At 34.4% G+C, this 21,135-nt stretch overlaps 1 protein-coding gene across 2 annotated transcripts in view; it reads left to right on the forward strand.

Annotated features, from left to right (window-relative positions):
• LOC148312720 (axonemal central pair apparatus protein HYDIN-like) overlaps positions 1–21,135 on the forward strand; it is an 84,917-nt gene that overhangs the window by 1,145 nt on the left and 62,637 nt on the right. Inside the window, exons 2-11 of one of the 2 annotated variants that reach the window (XM_088274345.1) lie at positions 901–1,089; positions 3,134–3,326; positions 4,822–4,960; positions 5,591–5,715; positions 7,605–7,787; positions 9,175–9,344; positions 10,727–10,961; positions 13,180–13,384; positions 19,852–19,919; positions 20,652–20,869. In XM_088274345.1, the coding sequence (XP_088130471.1) occupies positions 901–1,089; positions 3,134–3,326; positions 4,822–4,960; positions 5,591–5,715; positions 7,605–7,787; positions 9,175–9,344; positions 10,727–10,961; positions 13,180–13,384; positions 19,852–19,919; positions 20,652–20,869 (1,725 nt within the window). Of the gene's footprint in view, positions 1–900; positions 1,090–3,133; positions 3,327–4,821; positions 4,961–5,590; positions 5,716–7,403; positions 7,489–7,604; positions 7,788–9,174; positions 9,345–10,726; positions 10,962–13,179; positions 13,385–19,851; positions 19,920–20,651; positions 20,870–21,135 lie in introns of those variants that run through there. The other variant, XM_088274353.1, reaches the window with a different exon arrangement.

Genomic DNA, 21,135 nt, shown 5'->3' on the forward strand with positions numbered 1-21,135 from the left:
CTCAGTACTCTAACTGTTAAAATTACCCTGCACTTGTTCCTGAAGGGCAGAACTTGCCTTCATAATCATAATCATCAATAATTAACTATCAAGTTTACATTGCATCGATCTGATGCAATGCCCTATACACCATTGGGCTAGATATGGGTCAGAACAAACATTAACCTGTTAACCGGGCAGTCCGCTGTCCAATTACGCAACTTGCAACGGGCGCGAATACTGATTCTTCCGTGTCTTAAATTCATGTCCAGACATGTATGGATGACTAACAGCTTTATTGTTCCAAAAATATACGTCCATATATATATATATATAATATTTTATTTATTGTTTCGGCATTAACTTTGTGGTAAGACATGTTACAATGATTTAACTCATTTCACTCTCATAAATTAAAATTATAACACCTTGTTCCATATAAAGGCCAAATTATGAATTATCTTGAAAATTTAGAAATCCATAAAAACCTGAATTCTAATAATAATTTATTAAATAATATATTGTTTCAAAATTCTTCACCATTGCTTTCCATTTTTCCTTTGTTTTCAAACTCCGTCCCTTGACTAACCCCTTCCCCTTACTTTCCCCTCTCCTTATTTATAGAACAATTTTATATTTTATATTTTAGTTATTATACAGACCTGAATGATGGAAGTTTAACTTCTGAAACATGTAGTCTATAATAAAACTCAAGTGGTAAAAAACGAAGTGTTTTCTTTAATCATTATATATAATATAATAAACATATATTTCAAGGACGTATTCATATGTCCTACCCGTACTCGATATTGTTTATGTTTGACATATTTATGCATCCCGCCCGGTTAACAGGTTAAGCAAGTAAAGAACACCAAATCAAGTTGTAATACAGAATAATATATTTTTTATTTCAATTTTAAGATGTGTCCATCTAAATTTATCAAAGAAATGTCCTTGTCGACTGAAGAGAGGATGGCAAAGTTTTCAAATAGTAAAAAGGATGCAAAAAGAGCTAAGATCAATAAAATTGAGCTATCACCACAGTATGTAATTTTTCAAAACTTCAAGAAATCAAACAGTGTGCCGTTTGCTATAATCAATTATACAGAAGTAAGAAATCTTTTTAAAAAATGTGTTAATTCATAATGTATACAATGTTGAGATCAGCGTTATTCATGATTTAAGAATGAAGGAGTGAATGGTTATTCATGATTTAAGTATGAAGGATAAAGAAAGAATAGAAAAATATTAAAATAGAATAATATAAATCTAAGAAAAATAGAATTAAAGGATGAATTTTTTTTAATTTAAAAACCGAACCAGACCTATCTATACAATGTTAAGATAAGCATTATTCATGGTTTAAGAATAAAGGAGTGACTGGATAAAGAAAGAATAGGAAAATAGAATTAAAGGGTGAAAGTTTTTTGGATTTAAAAACCGAAGCAGACTGGTCAAGGTGTGACATAGATATCTAGATACACAATTTTTTTTCATTTACACAAATTTACACATTTAATTTGGGGAAGGGGGGTTTACTTACTTTTAAAAGGTTAATGCATTCGGGATTCCAAATGTGAAAAACAAAAGCCTAAAATGTCCATGTGCCGGCACCCTAAATGTCTCCGGAGAGCTCTCCAAATCTACATTTTCCGTTAACCTTTGTTGCAGAATAGACTTGGAGTGAACAGTATGTACCGCCTTGTAGCTGCTAAAGTGCAGTAAAAGCAAATATTAGGTACCTGTTTAAAAGGTATTTGGGAGAGGCAATCAAAGGGCCATACAGATATAAATTGATATAGTATAAAGTGATGATATTTCAGACTACATTATCGTTGACGTGGGTGATAAAAAAACTGACTAATTTAAGACTTACAACATTTTGAGTGTGTCCAAATACTTGTTAAAAAATCTGGATTATCTCCAATTTATGGGGGTTATTTTTAATGAAAAGGATATTTTCTACCGTTTCTCTTGTATATGATTATAATCCAGAATTGGGACCGCACATACAAATGAAAGAGTTTCTACTCAATAAAAAGCTTCTTTCATCTCATCAATAAATGTCTCTAGTTAAATTCTAGTGATTCAAGCACTATGTTTCAAAATTGAACCATACATATAGAAGTTTCAAGAATTTGAGTTGTGTGGTTGTCAATCATAGAGAGACATCTATTTGTGAGATGAAAAGAAGCTTTTTATTGAGCAGAAACTCTTATATTAGTATGTTAGGTCCGAATCCTGGATTATAATGATTCAAGAACAATGTTTCGAAATTGGTTCATACATATAGGACTTCCAAGAATTTGAGTAGTGTGGTTGTCAATCATAGGTAGAATTGGTGAATGTTAACGTGTGTAAAGTAATCACTTAAACCAGCCTTTGACGGCTGTAAGCCCCGTAAATGCCCAGACTTCCATATTCTTCTTCATCTTTGTTGAGGTGTAAAAAAAAATTAAGACCTATTTAATTGAAGTCATTACTCAATTGTTTTTTTATTAATTTAAATAAAGTTAATTACGCCAATTCGTGCAACCATTTGATTAATATTGCATATATCTAACTCCATATACGTATATTCGACAGCAAAAACGTAATCAGAAAAGAAATACAGGCCGAAAAAAAGTAACGAATACCATCCCAGTTACTGTGGGTTACTGCAGAAATCTTTTAGAGATACATTTTTTTTAATTAAAAAAAAACTCATACACTGAACTTCAATGTCTCAATGTGATAAATTAATAACTATTAGATGTCTTTGTTCGCCTCCGTGGTATAATGGTCAGCGTGTTTAGCTACCATGCTGGAGGTCCCAGGTTCAATTCCCGGGGGGGTTAGAATAAATATTAGCGATTTTAAAATCTAATATTTATTTAATATTACTCTGGACTGGTCCCTGAAGTGCAGGAGTGATCACCTTGCTTTCATAAAATTAACAATCAAGATAACATTGCATCAATACGATGCAGTGCCCTATGCACCATTGGGTGCGGATATGGGTTAGAGAGAGGAGATATCTAAGCCATGTGAATGCCCAGACTTCCAGATTCTCTTCGTATACAAGCTGCTTGGTATCTGTCGAAACATCTTATATATCTTGCCATATTCTATTAAATTAATTGTCGTTCAATGGTTTTAAATTAATTTTTCCCAGAAACTAGTCATGTTCAAAATAGTTTTTGAGAAGAACGACAGCTTCCATCTGCAGCCCAATGTGAACTTTGTGCGTTTAGCTCCGGGAATGAGACTCACTTTTACCGTCAACTTTACACCGCAACATTATCAAGACTGCCTTCATAAAGTTGTATTTGAAACTGCTAAAGAGAAGCTGGTTGTACCCATTGTGTGTAAGTTATTTATTCAATTAAAAAAAAATTAAATATTATTTCAATATTACCATGCAATTTATTTTAAATGCAACATCAAACTTCCTCCACATATAATAAAAAAGATTTTAGAAAATTGAAAATGAAAGTCATAAAATGAAAATAATAGCCTAATTTGTCTCAAGGCTAATAATGAAAGGAATAAAATTTTGCAAAGTATGGTTTTCAAATAAATATTGAAATGTTTATTTGAAAATAAATAATTTAATTAATTGATTAGCTGGCTACCTTGTGGTAATATCAACGCATTTTTAATTTATATTTTACTTGATAAACATCACATTTTCTTACAATCTATTGTGAAACATATTTCGATGCATTTTGCAATACAGTGAAGAAATTGACGCAGGATGCATCGAAACATGTGTTGAACGATAGTTTTTTTTAAATTGCATAAAACAAATTTTAAAAAGATCATTTGCTTTATAATACTGACTCAGAAACAAGGACGTGTTTGGAGATAATCATACAGCATGTGGGATGTAAATTTTCCTATATCCTATTCCAATTTACCTGTTAAGTTTTGTTATAAACCTTGGTTTAATAACAAAATTATATTACACGAATAATACAATTGTCTAATAAGCACTTGGAAACAGTAATAAAATAACATATCAGTATATGCAGAATAATAAAAATAAAATGTTACTTACAGTTTTGTAGCTAAAGACTGGTTCTCCATGAATTGTGCATACAATTTAAAAAAGTCACACTAGTATAAAATTTTTTAAAAAGTTTTGTCTTTAAGGGAAAAAAATATTCACTTAATATTAGCATTGAAACACTTTTTGTAACTAATGTTTCTAAGCAATTTTCTTTTATTGAAAAATTGTTGAAACACATTTTATTCACTACATTTTATAAAACTACATTTTAAAAAACATTACATAACCCTTTGTCAGTGACCATGCTCCCTACTGACAATTACTTTTTTATTTCATAATCTTGTGAAATTTAAAGGTATAATAAAATGTAAGTAGGAATGGGTACTCTAATAGTTATAATAATATGTGATAAGTTTGCCTCCATAGAGTAATGGTTAAGTCATTAAGCTACCGAACAAGGTGTCCTGGATTCGATTCCCAGGGGTATCAAAATGAACATCAGTGTTTTTTTTTTACTCTTTTTTTATTCATTTAATGTAGTTCAAAAAATGTTGACAATTTAATACAATTTCTATACATTTTAACTTGGTATAATCTTATAATTTTAGTTGCACTAAAAAATAGAGAACTGAGCTCTTGTGCTTGGAGAGGGACTTTTTTCTTCTTTTTTTGTGACATGTTATACATTAGTACTATTGTTATCTCTCTTTATAGTGGTACTTAAATATGTACACTCCTTAGGATAATTTCAACATTTTATATTTTATATTTTTATATGTCTTGTTTAGATGTTTTTTCCCATGTTCTAAATAAGTCAGCTAGGTGTATTTCCTCTTTGTTTTTTATGTAAGGTATTGGTCCACGTCCCATGCTTGATTTTCCTGACCAAATCACCCTTCCAACTATGCCTGTGAAAAAGCAGTCATCTATTAACGCCTGTATCAGAAATATCGGACTTGTTACTGCCACATTCAACATTCTCACAAATAGGTAAAATCACAATTGTAGTAAAGAATATGTATTTATTTTTAATCATACATATAATAAATAATTTCAATTTACAATGATGTGCCTTCGCTAGGTCTTCCCATGCCAAGGGCATATTTTAAAATACTTATTTATAAAATTATATAATATGAAAAGAAAATTGTTTATGACATGCAATCCAATACAACATGGCCAAATGTTGCAATCTATTACAAATCGACCCACCTCCATTATGCATTTATAAACAACTTTTTAAAGTTAGTTTCGTTATTTAATGACTTTATAGATAATGGAAGCAGGTTGAACATCTTTTTTGCATAATAATCAAAGTTATGTAGACTAAAAGAGATATATCTTAGGGTTTGTGTGATGTGTTTAGGATATTGTGGTTCCATGTACGTTTGCATAAAGTATTTTAATTGTGATTTGTGTGCTTTGCTGGGAGGTGCTTTCTTATGATATGTTAGAGTAATTTTTAAATGCATGTTTAATAATTGTTTTAGCGTATAAATGTTTGACTGTCATAGGTTGTAATTTGTAAAATATTTGCTCTGTGGGAGTCCAAGTAAAATCATTCAAGAATATTGCAACTTATTTGAATTAATTGAGCCCATTCATTTTCTTTTATTTCAGACCATTTTCTGTGCACCCAACGACTGGCAGTCTCTTACCAAATGAAAATATGGATCTTGTCATTAAATTTAAACATGATAAAATCGGGCCTGTCAAAGGGAAAATATGTATAGCATTAAATTCAGGTAATTACAGCCATTTGAACATCCCTCTTACGTGTAACATCGTAAGCCAAAAAAATGCATATTTCCGGTAGATGGTTTTCAACATAGGTACTTACTCGTATTTTGTCGGAGTTGCCAGAGTTTTCTATTTGAAATTAAAAAAATACAGTGGAACCCCTCATAACGAGTAATTCCCATAACAAACAAAAAAATGTGAAAAAATTGTTCCCTTAAAGAGCCACATTTCGCATAGCGAGTAAGGAATAGAGAAAGGGCATGTCCTTTTTTCACGTCATTTACTTGTAAGCCCGGACTAAATGTTTCTCTTAACGAGTGTTTCGCTTAGCGAGTAAGATTCTGTAATGAATTATGCTCATTCTGAGGGGTTCAAAAGTAAATAAAACAAAATCAAATTCCAAATATATAATTAAATACGTAGAATTACATTTGAAAAAATCTAAATTTTGTATTGTTATTACAGTATATGGTATGTATAATATTATACATAATTCAATACACCGGACTTTCTTTTTTACACATCGCTAATGAGTAAAACCGTAACTCAAGTTATGGCTGTTTGGCGTAACACGGCTCAAAGCATTCTTATAACTGGCCTCTATCATATACAATCGCAGATTTTGCTCTATCTCTTTCGTTTACCGAGATATTCATTATCCAAATAACCGAAAAATTGTATTCATTTGATACATCGCTCACTCCTTTCAAGAACGACATAAATAAAAAATCGCCAATTTTCAGTTGTGCATGTTTTCGGAATGGGCAGAAAATGTACTATATCCCTACATATCGATACATCGCTTACTCCTTTCAACAACGTCATGTATCAAAAATCGTCAATTTTTAGTTGTGCGTGTTTTCGGAATGCCCAGAAAATGTACTATATCCCAGCAAAAGTGGCATATTTTTAACTTAATATTTACCCGCTACAGGGCAGAAAGTGTTGTTTTTGCATTTTAAAGAAAAGGTATTGTTTAATTATTTTTTTTTAAATAAACTAAATATTTTTCAAATGGAGGAAAAACCTTCAGGTTTTACCTAAAAATATCTGTTGCACAGTAAAAAGTTCAATAAGTGGCTTGATATTTATTATTAATTCATTGTGTTATATTTTTAAACTTTAAAAACGTTCTCCTGAAAAATCAAGTTTTTTTATTTATGACGTTCTTGAAAGGAGTGAGCGACATGTGTTAGCAAAAACCATAATTTTAAGTCAACTTCAAATTCGTTTATCTCAAAACTATTTTTTTTAACTTGCGCCTATTTGCCTTTGCACATTAGAGCGGATAAATTCGTATGTATTTCACGCAAAAGATTACTAAAATAATAATGGTAAATTAGTTTCCAATACTAAAAGTTAATTGAGAATATCAACAGCAATAAAAAACATTTTAATGTATTTTTTTTAAATTTCATCTTTTAAAATGTAAACAAACTCATTTACGTACATTGATAATACATTGTAAAATAAAGCAATAAAATAAGTTGGGTACCTATCTTTCAAAAATTGCGACATTCCTATTTGGCGAAAGTCTAACGAGTACAATAGTCAGTACATAAAAAAATGCAGTATCGTCTTATTACGAAACCGTGTAAAAAAAGTACAATGCAAATGATTTCATAAGTAGGTACCTTTATGTATTAAAATTTCACAAACAATATTTTTTTAAACTGGCAATGAACTGTCAGCAAATTTTCGCAATTTTGATTTGTTTGAAAGTTTTTATTTAAAATATTAGCTTGATATTATAAATTTATTTTCCTGTGCCATTTAACGTAAAGTAGCCGTTATTTTTTTAGTGATTTTCGTGTAATATAATATATTGAATGTTTGTTTATTATAATTTTACTATGATTTCAATGCAGATTTTTAATTTATTTTATGAATTTAGGTGAGCAGCTGGAATGTAAAGTACTCGCGGACAGCTCTATTGTAGATGTGAAATTAAATAAGGACGAAGTGATAATTCCTAGAGCTTTCATAGGGCTCACAAGTCATGTTGCCGTGAAAATTATAAACAATGAAACGGAAAGATTGGATTTTTCGTGGATGAAGAACCCGTGCTTCGAAGAAGGTAACAATAACATCTACTTGACGAGAAAAAAACTTTTATCATTAGAAGTTTCAAACATATTTTCATATAAAGAGAAAAATTAAATACTATTATAGTCAAATACATTGCTTGTCCCTTTTTTTAAAGCAAATAAATTAACATGAAAAAGATTTATACTCTTATTGGAATTACAAAGAAATAAATAATATCGCTCACTCCTTTCAACGTCATAAATATATCAAAAAACTTGATTTTTTCAGATGTTTTTTGAATTTTAAAAATATAATAAAATGTTTTAAACATAAATATCAAGCCACTCATTGAACTTATTACTGTGCAACAGATCTTTTTAGGTTTAACCTGAATGTTTTTTCTGCATTTGAAAAATATTTTGTAAATTTAAAAAAAAAAAACTAAACAATACCTTTTATTCAAAATGCACAAACAACACTTTCTGACCTGTAGCGGGTAAATATTAAGTTAAAAATATGCCGCTTTTGCTAGGATATAGTACATTTTCTGGGCATTCTGAAAACACGCACAACTAAAAATTGACGATTTTTGATACATGACGTTGTTGAAAGGAGTAAGCGATGTATCATAAATTTCTGTATATTTAAATTGGTGCAAGACGGTTTAATCATTATAATTACTATTGTGAAATCAAAAGGAAATTCTATCATTAAAATAATTTATTCATGTTATTATTAAATTACTTGAAATAATTTTAAAGTATTTCAAGGTAATTATTATGTCCAAAACACTTATTAATATTACATGGTATAAACTTTATTATTGTCACATATTTCAATGTAAATTTTAATACAACAAAATAATCTGAGCATAAGAGCATGGTCACTTCGAGACATCCAATATGATGCAAACTTGCAATCAATAATGAAATCATAAAGCAAGTTATGCAATTCAAGAATTTGGGTGTCGAAGTGTCCTGCAGCAATAACCTGTACAATGAAGTAAGAGAGCGAGCAAACAAGGCCTCTGCTGTAGCTGGATGCTAAAAAAAAATTATATAGAGAAATAAATACATGCTGAAAGAGAGTAAGGTGAAAATCTATAAGACCTGTGTAAGACCGATCTTGTCATACGGCACGGAAACAAAAGCCGACACCGCGAGAACAAAAAGCCTTCTTAGGACATCCGAAATGAAGACTCTATGATCCATTGCAGGCCTAACACTTCGCGACAGAGATAGAAACAATGATTACCCAACACCGGGACGCGCGTTTTATTTTAGCACCGGAAGGGAAAGGACAATATCTCCCTTATTGCTCTACAGATTTCGATAAGAATGTTGTAGATAGTCTTGTGATTTTTCATATTCATTTATTAGCTAATAATAACACATCATGAAAATGATCCGTTGGTACATTTTTCTTTATATTTCCAGATTCTCGTAAAACATTTGAATCATTTGAAGATTACATAGAGAAAGAGTATGGAATACACGGAGACATCCCGGGAGACCAGGGGGACAAGACGTTCCACGAAGACTTGCAGCTACTATATCAGAGCAAACCGTTTGCCTTCCACGACAAGTACTTCGGGATATTCCCTGTTGTAAGTAATACGGGAATATCAATACTATCTTATATCGGGAATATCAATATATCTTCACAGCCAAGCAATAGATTACCGTAAAACGGGGCTTCTTAAACTTTGATGTGTTGTTTGAGCCCAGTACAATGAAAATATTTAGACCGTGGTATCCATCGAAGTATCGTGACAATAAGTGTCACCTGTCTGGGAAACAATTAATCTTGTCGATACGTTCATTATTATAGACCAAATACAGATTTTTTTTTGTACTGGGCTCAAGTAACACATCAAAGTTCAAGTAGCCCCGTTCTATGGTATATTTAATTATCCTTTACCCCCTCCAGTAATCTTTAAAATTTGAAAATGAAAAAAAAAACGCATTTTTTTAAAAAGAGAATATTGTGGGTATACTGGGAAAAAACGTCAACTCCAAAATTCCAGTTTTAGTAATCCCTGTTATTTACAACTTTTAGCCTGAATGAAATACCCGCTATTAAACTCAAAGTTAAATTTATTTTTAAAAACCACATCAATACGACATTTAAAACTACTTAGTGTATTTTGCCAGTTTATAGAATGTTGAAAATTTTATAATACTGCATCGTCAAGTCAAAATGAAATATTTTCGAGTTGACGTTTTTTTGCCTGTACACCCACTATATATTCCAACCCTAATGTATGAATGTGAAGCATGGAGTTGGCAATGAAGGATAAAAGTAGACTGAATGCAGTTGAAATGTCTTCTTTCAGACAAATGTGTAGCAAAATGTTGATATAAGGAAAAAATGCAAGGCTGAGAAAACCATTATTGATAAAATTAAGAATATTTAATTGATTCAATCACTTTTTCATTGTATTTTTAATGTAAGCACTAAAACACTTAAAGAATTTAACTCTATGTAATGGTTGTCCGCCTCCGTAGTGTAATGGTCAGCACGCTCGGCTACCGTTCTGGGGGCTCGAGTTCGATTCCCAGGAGGGGTCAAATATTTATTTGACCCTTCTTAATAAGTGATTTTTTCACACTAAGCGGAGGGCTGATCACCTTTCCTTATATATATGTTAACGATCAAGATAACACTGCATTTATATGATGCAGTGCCCTATGCACCATTGGGGTGCGGATAAGGGTTTGAAGAAGAAGAAGAGTGATTTTACTTCATTAATTTTTAAGTTAGAAGTTAGAATGTCAGATGACAGACTTCCACGTATCGCCCTTCAAGGAATCCCCGAAAGGACGCGGACCCCCAGGCAGACTTCCATAAGGTGGAAAGACAGCTAGGAGTCCACATCCCAAGAGCTACAAGCGGAAGCACAAACAGATCCTCAAAATCTAGATAAAGAAGAAGAAGAATTTTAAAGTAGTATAAATTAAAAAAGGTTTTTTTTTAAATATATTTTAGTCGGAGGATGTTTGGCCCAATGCAGAAAAAGAGATTATTATATCATTCAAGTCTGATAAAGTGGGGGAATTCTCGACTAAAGCATTTTGCGATGTGTGCGGTTTAGTCGATCGTATCCCTCTCTCTATAAAGGCAATATGCTTCGGAGCGCAGCTCAAGTTTGACGTCCACCAAATCAATGCTGATTTATGTTTCGGAACCGAAAATCTCTTTGATTTGGTTGTCCGAAATGAAGGTAAGAAAGACATTTTATTGGTTAAAAAAAAATACAGTAAAATACACAAATCACCAATAACGCATTGAAAACATACATAGAACCAAGGCTTGTTTTAACCTTCCTCTCTCGGTGATATGTATTTACTACAACTCGACTTTCAAAATGGTAATATCAATATAAAATAAAATAGATACGGGCTCAGAATTTTTGTATTCCTCAACTCAGATCGTCTTGCGCGGCGGTCGTGTCGCTACGCTAGCTATAACGGCTATCTGTGATGTATTTTTTTCTTGTTTTCAGATACTTACCAGAGCTAACACTACAAAATTGTTAAATTGTATCTTCAACTATGGTCATTAAAAGCAACATTTAGGAATATTCACATTTATCCTGTTTTTAAACCACATTTTCATATGAAGTACAAAATACATATCACCGGTGCACGCAAAAGTTTTTAGCACCCCAAGGGCGTTTGTGCACTGCACTGAATTTTACTGTCTGGCATGTCAGTTAGCGTTTTAAAGCGATGATTGGCTTGTGCTTTTATCCATATTTCTTCGGATCGGTGCTCTTGATCGGTGCGTGCGCGTATATTTGATCAAACTAAACTGTCGTAGTTGCTTTCATTTTTCAAAACCGGACTGCTGGACGGTAAAATTCCGTATATTACACAAGCGGCTTATGGAAAGGATTTAACAAAAACGGTCCTGAAACTCACTACATGTCAAGCTTTTTACTAAAATAAATTATATTAAAATATCATTTAAATAAAGTTCAAAGCAACTTATCCCGTCTTTTTGACGAATTATATAAATATTATTGTAATTACGTAAGCGCAAACATTGCTTTGTCTAATTCAGAGTTCCCCAAACTTTTTTGTGTCGTAGACCCCTTGCCATGTTTTTCCGTGTTGGGTAGACCCCCTACTTACCTGATATTGATTTCCTGTCAATTTCTAACTGTAGTGAAGTTTAGTGTTAAAAACTTAAAGTAAAAACACATGTTAATTTATACATTTATTAATTGAATTTAAATTAAAACTACTCAAAATAAAAATAAAAATTATCTGTTATGTAAAATATACGTAACATAAAATAAACATAAAATAAACTATAAATAAAATGACATAAGCAATAAGTCAATATTTTTAGTTAATAGGTCAATTTTTTTTCGCTGACGTAGACCCCTTGCAGGTTGTCATAGACCCCTAGGGGTCGATATAGACCACTTTGGGAATCACTGGTCTAATTAATTTTGAAAATAAAAAAAACTGAAAAAAGGTGCCCGAATGCCGTCCGCCGCGTTACATGGGAAAAAAAGCCCTATGCCCTAAAAGCCCTAAAACACATATCATTTGATCAAAGGAATTTTGAATATTCATTTTCTTCTTCTTCCTGGCTCCATCCCAACTTATCGTCTTTGTAGACTGTTGGGTCAGCTCTCCTCATCCTCAGGTTGTAGGTCATTCTTTCATTGACAACGTGTCGGGTTGTGGTCCCGTGATTAGTGTCGCAGACTCTTAAGTCAGAGTTTCTCGGTTCGAACCCCTTTATTGCAATTTGATACCGTAGAATGGGGCTACTTGAACTTTGATGTGTTACTTGAGTCAAGTACAAAAAAAATTTAGATCTGTATTTGGTCAACAATAATTAACGTATCGACATGATTCATTGTTTCCCTGACAGGTGACACTTATTGTCACGATACATTCATTATTGTAGACCAAATACAGATTTAAATCTCTTTTTTGTACTGGGCTCAAGTAATACATCAATGTTCAATTAGCCCCGTTCTACGGTACCTATTTCTACCTATTTCTATTTCTACGGAGCCTAAGCGGCTCAATATTAGAAATAGGTACCGTAAATAGGTACAGTATGAGATGGAAAAATTTGTGAAAATAATAAAAATACAAATATTTGTCTTTTCTTTTTGAAAAAAAAAACTTCGACTAGGCTATGCCTTCGAATCATGTTATCTTTCTGCAACATCCATGAATTTTTTGTGAGGATCAAAATCCCAGTGAGGATAGATTGTTGTTAATTTGAAATTGTAAATATGCGTATGATAAAAAATAAAATAAAATTATGTGGTGTGATAAAATTATACTTTACTGTTATAAATTAAATGGTCTGCCATATAAACCTTAGAGGCTTGAAATAAAATAAATATATAAGGCAGTGCATTTGTTAAGCTGTGAACACTCCATTAAATTGTGAATTGTACTTGCTTTTAGGGGACATTGCTGGCACCATTCTCTTCAAGCCGCAAGTCTCTAGTTTTGGCATTAAGATTGAGTGCCAGCCGTCGATGCTTTGTCTAAAAACTGGAAGCTGTAATAAGTTCACCATTTCCCTGTTGGCATACACCCCCGGACCTTATATTGAAGACCTCATCTTTGAAATTCAAGACTCTCTGCAGATAATGAAAGTGACTGCCAAGTAAATATTTTTTTACTGAATAATAACTGCCCCAAAATATTTTTATGCAATTTTGAATTTTAGTATTTATTTTTGGTTGTTTTTCTCCTCTAAAATTTTAAAATAGGTTTTAATACCTTTGGGTTGTTATTCAAAAAGTAGGTAAAAAATCCTTGTTTATTACAAAAAATTATCCGGCGACATCTTTAGTTGAGAACTTCTGACTCGCAAAGGGTATAATAAAAAGAGTCATAAATAATTTTGTCTTATAATATTCTACTGAATATTTTTACAAACATGTTTTTTTATATTATATCAGTCAATATAATCTCAACATATTCTGCAAATGGTGTAGCCAGCCATATTAAACCCGAAGTACTAAGCGCGCCTTGCGACGTATTTAACATACCACAAACGTTTCTGTGGTTGCATGTATACTTTGTTGTACCTGAATGTCCGTTGATACGGCTAGTTGCATTCAGGCGATAAAATACAGGGCGTATCACGAACGTTCATATGAGTAGGGTGGTTAAATATAATTTTATTATTATGAATTAGCCAGTATTACGAATTGGAAAAATGATATTTCGACAGCCATTACAGTAGTAATTTTCAGGATGATTTTAAATATGAATAAATAAATGTAAATTGTCAACCTTATTACTTAAACGCAATAGCTTCCAACCAAACAAAAACGGACTAGTGATACTGATCAAGGTTTGGATCTTATACAGCTGTTTTAAATTAGTAGGCAGACATTGCTTGTACATAATGAAATAAACACTAATAGATGACCCCTATAGTGGCAGTAGAAACTTGAGTAGAATAAATAAACAAAAAAACACCTTTTCAGTTCAAAACCCATGTTTAACCTTCCCCTCCCGGTGATACGTATTTACTACAACTCGATTTTAAAAATGAGAATATCAATATAAAATATTATAGATACGGGCTCACAATTTTTGTATTCCTCCAAAACACTTTTAAGGGTTACTTAAAAGTATTATAATATTCTTCTTCATCTTCTTGCTCAATGCTGAGCGTCATGGTCTTCTGGAATGTCAGGCACTTGGTGCACAAGTCCTCTCCATTCTTCCCGGTCCTGGGCCAACTTGATGGCAGCGTTTAGCGAGGATCCGGTTAATTCCTTTATTTGGTCTGTCCATCTTGTTGGAGACCGTCCTCTTGCCCGCTTGCCTTCAACTGTACCTGTTACTACCAGTTTTTCAAGACTCTTCTCGTTCTTTCTGGCGATATGCCCAAAGTAGGACAGAATCCTTTTCCTGCAAGTCGTGGAGAGTCTTTCTGTCACTGACAGTTCGCGGAGAATGGAGACGTTTGTGCGTCTTGCAGTCCAAGGAATGCGCAGCATCCTCCTCCAGCACCACATTTCAAACACATCCAGCATATGTCTTTCCTTTTTTCTCAGTGTCCATGTTTCCACTCCATACAGCGCAATGGAGAATACAAGAGATTTCACTAGACGGGTTTTCGTTTTCCTCAGTATGGACCGATTTTTCCATATCTTCGCCAGACTAGACATTGCTGATTTTGCCATTCCAATTCTTCTCCGGATTTCTGCTTCACGGCCTCCATCTTTAGAAATGAGTGCACCTAAATAGATAAAGTCGTCGACTTCTTCATAATCCCTTAAAGAATTGTTCCTTATCAGGGTGCCGAATCGGTCGATGACAAGAACCTTGGTTTTACTTTTGTTTATTTGCAGTCCTAAATGCTGGCTTTCTATTTCGACTCTATGGAGGAGTTCAGCCATTTCGTCCTAATTGTTGGCTATTAGCGTTGTGTCGTCTGCGAACCTTATATTGGAGATCTTTTTGCCCCCTACTGATACGCCACCTTCCCACCCGTCTAGTACTTTCCTCATTATATATTCTCCATATATATTGAAGAGATCAGGAGACAGTATACACCCTTGTCTCACGCCTTTTTGTACTTGAAATGACTCTGAGAGGAAATTATCAACTCTTACCGATGCCAAATTTTGTACGTATAAGTTGTTTTTATTTTTTTTTTTTTTTATTTTTTTTTAACTCTTTATTCCAGCTTGACTAAGTGGTGGGTGCAATACTTAGTCAGCCATATATGTTTTACAACATTTTATTTAAACAATGAAATTAGAAATAAGAAGGAAATAAGAAATTGAAAGAAATATTAAAAAATAAAAATAAAATAAAATAAAAATAAAAATAATAATAAATTTGGAGAGATGTAGACGAAAATTAGCTCGCTGGCAAACGCAGCACTGCGCTCCAGTGCCGCCACATGTCCAGCCCCCATCTGTGCTCCACAAGCCGCTTTATGATGAGGTTGGAGCTCTTCATCAGCCTCTCCCGGAAGCCTGCCACTCGGTGCCTTAACAGGCCATCCCAATGTGGTAGGCGCGCTGCAGTGTCGGGGTAACTTCATTAAAGCTCTGTAGCCGTTATTGTAGCATATTTTCATGCTCTTTAAGCTTCGTTGTGTAACCTTACACCATAGTTCGCTGCCGTATTGCTGCGTACACAACACTTGGAACAGTCTATTTTTTACCTGCGCGGAGCAGTGGGCAAAGCTGCATGTCAGCATATTGGACCGCACGCAATGAGCACGATACTGGCGCTTGATGTCCTCATCATCCGCACAGTTCTCCTGTAGGATATGTCCCAAATACTTGAAGCTACTTACCCGCTTAACTTCTTGTCCATTTATAGTTATGGGCGGTACCTTTAATGAGTAATTTTTGGGTTTAAATACCACAAGCTCACATTTTTTGGCGTTGTACTCTAGGCCGTTTTCTGTGGCATAACATTCACAAATGGCAATAAGTTTACGTAGGCCAGCTATCGATGGTGCCATCAGGACCATATCATCGGCGTATGAGATGGCATTCACTCTCCCTCCTCCTATGGAGCATCCCGCATTTACTTGGTTTAACCTATCATGTAATGCATCCACGTAAAGGTTAAATAGGCTAGGAGATGTGATTCCACCTTGTTTGAGTCCTCGCTGAGCTTTAAACGGAGTTGAGGTTTCGGTCCCCCATTTTACTCTATAAATGAGATTTTCGTTCCAGTTTTTTAACATGCATTTCGTCGTAGGACATTCAATTGATTTTTGTATTTTTTCTTCCAAAATGTGATGTACTACTGTATCATATGCTTTCCTGAGATCCATAAAACAGGCATATACTGGCGTATTTCGGCGCACATATATATTTATAGTATTTTTAACAGCGAAGACAGCTGTGTCCGTTCCCGATCCTTTTTTAAAACCAAATTGGTTGTCGGTCGTTTTTAGGTTTTCAACAGCTTTCTCCATCATTATGTTTTCTATGGTTTTTGCCGCCATGGTGGAAATCGCTATTGGCCTGTAATTTTCTTTTTCTGTTAAATTTCCCATAGGATTTTTTGCAATAGGTATAATTATTGACGTACACAGAGACTCAGGTATGAACGAGTGCCGGAACATTGCTGTGAAAGCTAGCGCCCACAGTACGTGTATTCTCGCGCTAGCATATCTAAGGTACTCAGCACAGGTTGTGAATAAGAACTATCAACTGTCTCGGTACACCCATTGCTTCCAAAACCTTCCACAGGCAATTCCAATTCACGCAGTCAAAAGCCTTTGTATAATCAATAAAGCAAAGTACAACCGGAACCTTGAACTCCCGACTTTTCTCGATTATTTGTCTTATGTTCAAGATTTGCTCACGTGTACCCTTGCCTTTGACGAATCCAGCTTGCTCAATTGAAATTTGCCAGTCGAGGTAGTGTTTTAGCCTTGCTTTTAATATGTGTAGCAATATTTTGCTGGCATGAGAGATGAGTGAGACAGTTCGATAGTTTTCACACTTTAGCGTAGAACCCTTCTTGTGTATCGGAATAAATACAGATTCCACCCAGTCCGTTGGCCATATTCCTGATTCCCATACCGAATTACATATATCGTGCATCCTCTTAATGCCGTCATCGGTCATATTCTTTAGGAACTCAGCTTGGATTCCGTCCTTTCCAGGCGATTTGTAGGATTTGAGTTTTTTAATGGCATTCTCTACTTCCTGGAGGATTATATGGGGTTCATCTGGATTTAAATCATTGAATTCTGCCTGGGGTTGCATACTATCATCTTTGTATAGATCCGCACAATACTCTCTCCACCTTCTGATGACTTTGTCAATTTCAGAGATGGTATTTCCCTGCCTGTCCTCAATGGTCCATGTTCGAGGCTTGAACTTCTTGGCGAGTGTTTTCACTTTTTGGAACAAGTCGCGAGTGTGATTAGTGTTAGCGTGACTTTCAATATCCTCGCAAATCGAATTGATGTATCGCTCTTTATCCGCTCTGCAACTTCTTTGCACTCTTCGGTTCAGTTCGGAGTATTGGACTCTTACTTCCTGGGTAGATGTGCTCGATTTCTTAAGCTGTTTCCTCTCTTCAATTAATTTCCAGGATTCTTCGGATATCCATTGACCTCGTGTTTCCATATTTGTCCTCGGGGCTTGAGACTCTTTGATGCTTGACGCTATGATATTCTTTAGCTGTGACCATTTGTCTTCAGGATTACTAGAATTATCTTGGGAACTCTGGATCATGGATGAGAAATTTACTTGGAATTTCTTCAAGATGTCTTCAGAAGGGGTAGTTCGTTTTTTAGCCACATTTCGTTTTATATTTTTCAACTTCATTTGTATTTCAGCAACAAGAAGTTGATGGTCAGAACCGCAGTCGGCTCCTGGGAAAGTTTTCACATTACGAACAGTCGATCTCCATCTCTTACTTATCATAATGTAATCAATTTGATTCCTGTATCTATCGCCAGGTGACTTCCAGGTATATAGTCTGCGTATGTGGTTTTTGAACCACGTGTTCATAATAGTCAGTTCGGTTTCTGTGCAAAAATGCAGTAGTTTCTCGCCTCTATCATTACGTGTGCCAATTCCATAGTGTCCGACAATGTCTCTCGGTTGGTCAGAGTCTGATGTTTTTCCAATTTTTGCATTGAAGTCTCCAATAACTAGTGTCACTTCTTTATTAGGAATGCTACGAAGTACAGTCTCTAATTTTGCATAGAATTTATCAGCATCTGATTCATCCGCAGAAGATGTGGGCGCATAGGTCTGTATAATGTTAAGTTTGCAGGGAGAAGTGTTCATTTTCAGATGTATGATTCTGTCACTGACAGTAGTGTAGCTAAGCACATACTTGTTTAGGTGTGGTGCTATTAATATCGCTACCCCTGAGAATGATAATTTTTCTTTTCCTGAGAAATACATTGTGTTCCCATCCTGTGTTGTATGGTGGCCTTCATTGGTCCAGTGGGTTTCGGAAATACCTAGTATGTCTATTCCGTGGCTGCTCATTTCCCTCTCCACAATTTGTGTTTTTCCGGGTTTCAACAATCCTCTTACATTCCACGTTGCTATTCTGAGGTTCTTCCGTAATGATAAGTGCGGATTGTTCTCGGTATGGCCAGTAGTAAATTTTCCATACGAAGCCTGGTTTTCCACTCCATTATGGCCGGTATCCAATTTCACACCCCGCAGCCCGGACCCGCGGTGGCGCCGAGCGTCAGTCGGATTGCGTGACATACCTGTTGCATATTGTGATGACATTTCCATAATACTTTCTTGGGAGAATAATACAGTGGTTTCCCGTTGCCTTCCGTATCGCAGTACTAAAGCCATTAAAGTCCTCCTGACCATGCCTGTAGTAATCTGGTCGAGAGCCTTGCCGATGTCATTCATCTTCAGCCTCCAGCCAATACTGGTGGGTACTGCTGCCCTCCACCAGGGATGTTTATCGACTTCCTAGTCTAGATCCATCATGTTCAGCGTAAACAGGGGCACCTCGTGTAGGATGTGGCTCTTCACCACGCATGACGGTCTTGGTGACAAGAGAGCTTGATATCTCTTTTCACCCTAGGGAAGATGAGGCCCAGTGTCCAGTCATCCCGAAACAAAGGTACTACCTCTCTCCCCCCTTTACCCCCAATATTATAATATAAAGTTATTCATTTGCGGAAGGAGTAAAAAAAATCGGGGATAGAATCACCAATGCACAAACGTTTCTCAGATTATGCGTGCGTGCCGTACTTTACTGTTTCCGACGCACTTTACAGCTACATACTGTTTCCGACAATCTCATTTTAGCTAGTCGTCGTACAAGATGGTCGTGTCGCTACTCTAGCTAAGGCGGGTGTACCTGCGATGTATTTTTTTCTCTTTTTTAGGTAACTACCAGAGCTAACATTACAAAATTTATACATTTCAATTTTAACTACGGTCAATAAAAGTAACATTTAGGAATATTTACATTTTTCCCATTTTTAAATCACATTTTCATATGGTGTACAAAATACATATCACCGGTGCACGCGGAAGTTTTTAACACCGTAAGGGAAGGGTTGCCTCAAATAACCGATTTATTTAAAAAATTACTATTGTCAATATGAATTATAATTTATATCATACATGATATGAATGGTTTCAGAGGTGTTGTCAACTCCCCAGCAATCAAAATAGAACCTCAATTGCTTGACTTTGGAACTGTTTCAATTGGTACGTATTTAGAAATAAATAAATAAAAAAATATTAAAAATATTTTAATGTACAATACTGTAGCCGTAAGTGTATGAATTTTGTATGGCCTGTGAATTTGCTGAACTATGATATGATATGATATTTTCAATATGATGAACATCTTCTAGCAGACCACTGTTCTAAAAATGTTCCTACTTGTTAATTTGTCAATACAATAAAATGAAATAAAACTTTCAAGGTCAACCACTAGAAATACACCGACGCCAGAATAAAAAATTCAACCATCCATAATTTAGGAATAAAAATTAAACTCACCACTATAACAAATTATGACATCTCATCAAAGATGAAGAATATAGAGGTCTGGGCATTTACGGGGCTGACGACCGTCATAGGCTGGTTTATGTGATCACTTTACACACGTGCAACATTCACCAATTCTACCCATGAATGCACCCTCAAATGCCCAGACTTCCGTATTCTTCTTCATCTTAGATGAGATGCCAAAAAAAAAATATGAACGTTATTTACGAAGAAAGCTTTTGAGTTTTAAACGAAGTATTTTTCCATGATTTAGTAAGATGTTGAACGCAGCGACTGCAAAGGTCGGTAGAAAATGGTCTCTGCTCACAGAGCCACATGTTGCATTAGTACCACACCAATTATCACTATAACAATTAATTTATAATATTTTTTTATCGATTATCACTGCTGCTACCCTATCTCATTTTACGTGTTTCACATTTTCAGGGTTTGAAACAATCAAGTACTTAAAAATTGAGAACATATCTGAATCAATCTTGGAAATTGATTTTAAAGTTCCAACCGATGGAGTCGTCTCTCCCAGCATCAATGTGCTGAATTTCATAACAACAGCCGACAAACCCAATCTCCCTATTCTACCGAGGGAATTCTCCATCCAGCCGAGTAGCTGTAAGATTGCTCCGAAAGAGGAGATTCTCATTAAAGTAAAGTATTATTATTATTTTTTTGACATGTCAACATAGATGAACATATTATAATTTTTTTGACATGTCAACATAGATGAACATTTTTTTTGACATGTCAACATAGATGAACATTTTTTTTTGACATGTCAACATAGATGAACATATATATTTTTTTTGACATGTCAACATAGATGAACATTTTTGCTGTTGTTGACATCTCGACATAGATGAACACATTTTTTTTGACATCTCAACATAGATGAACAAATTTTTTTTGGACATGT

The sequence above is a fragment of the Brachycentrus maculatus genome, unplaced genomic scaffold, assembly GCF_059751285.1.
Source record: "Brachycentrus maculatus isolate JH-2025_06_01 unplaced genomic scaffold, ASM5975128v1 h1tg000034l, whole genome shotgun sequence".
NCBI classification, from domain to species: Eukaryota; Metazoa; Arthropoda; class Insecta; order Trichoptera; family Brachycentridae; genus Brachycentrus; species Brachycentrus maculatus.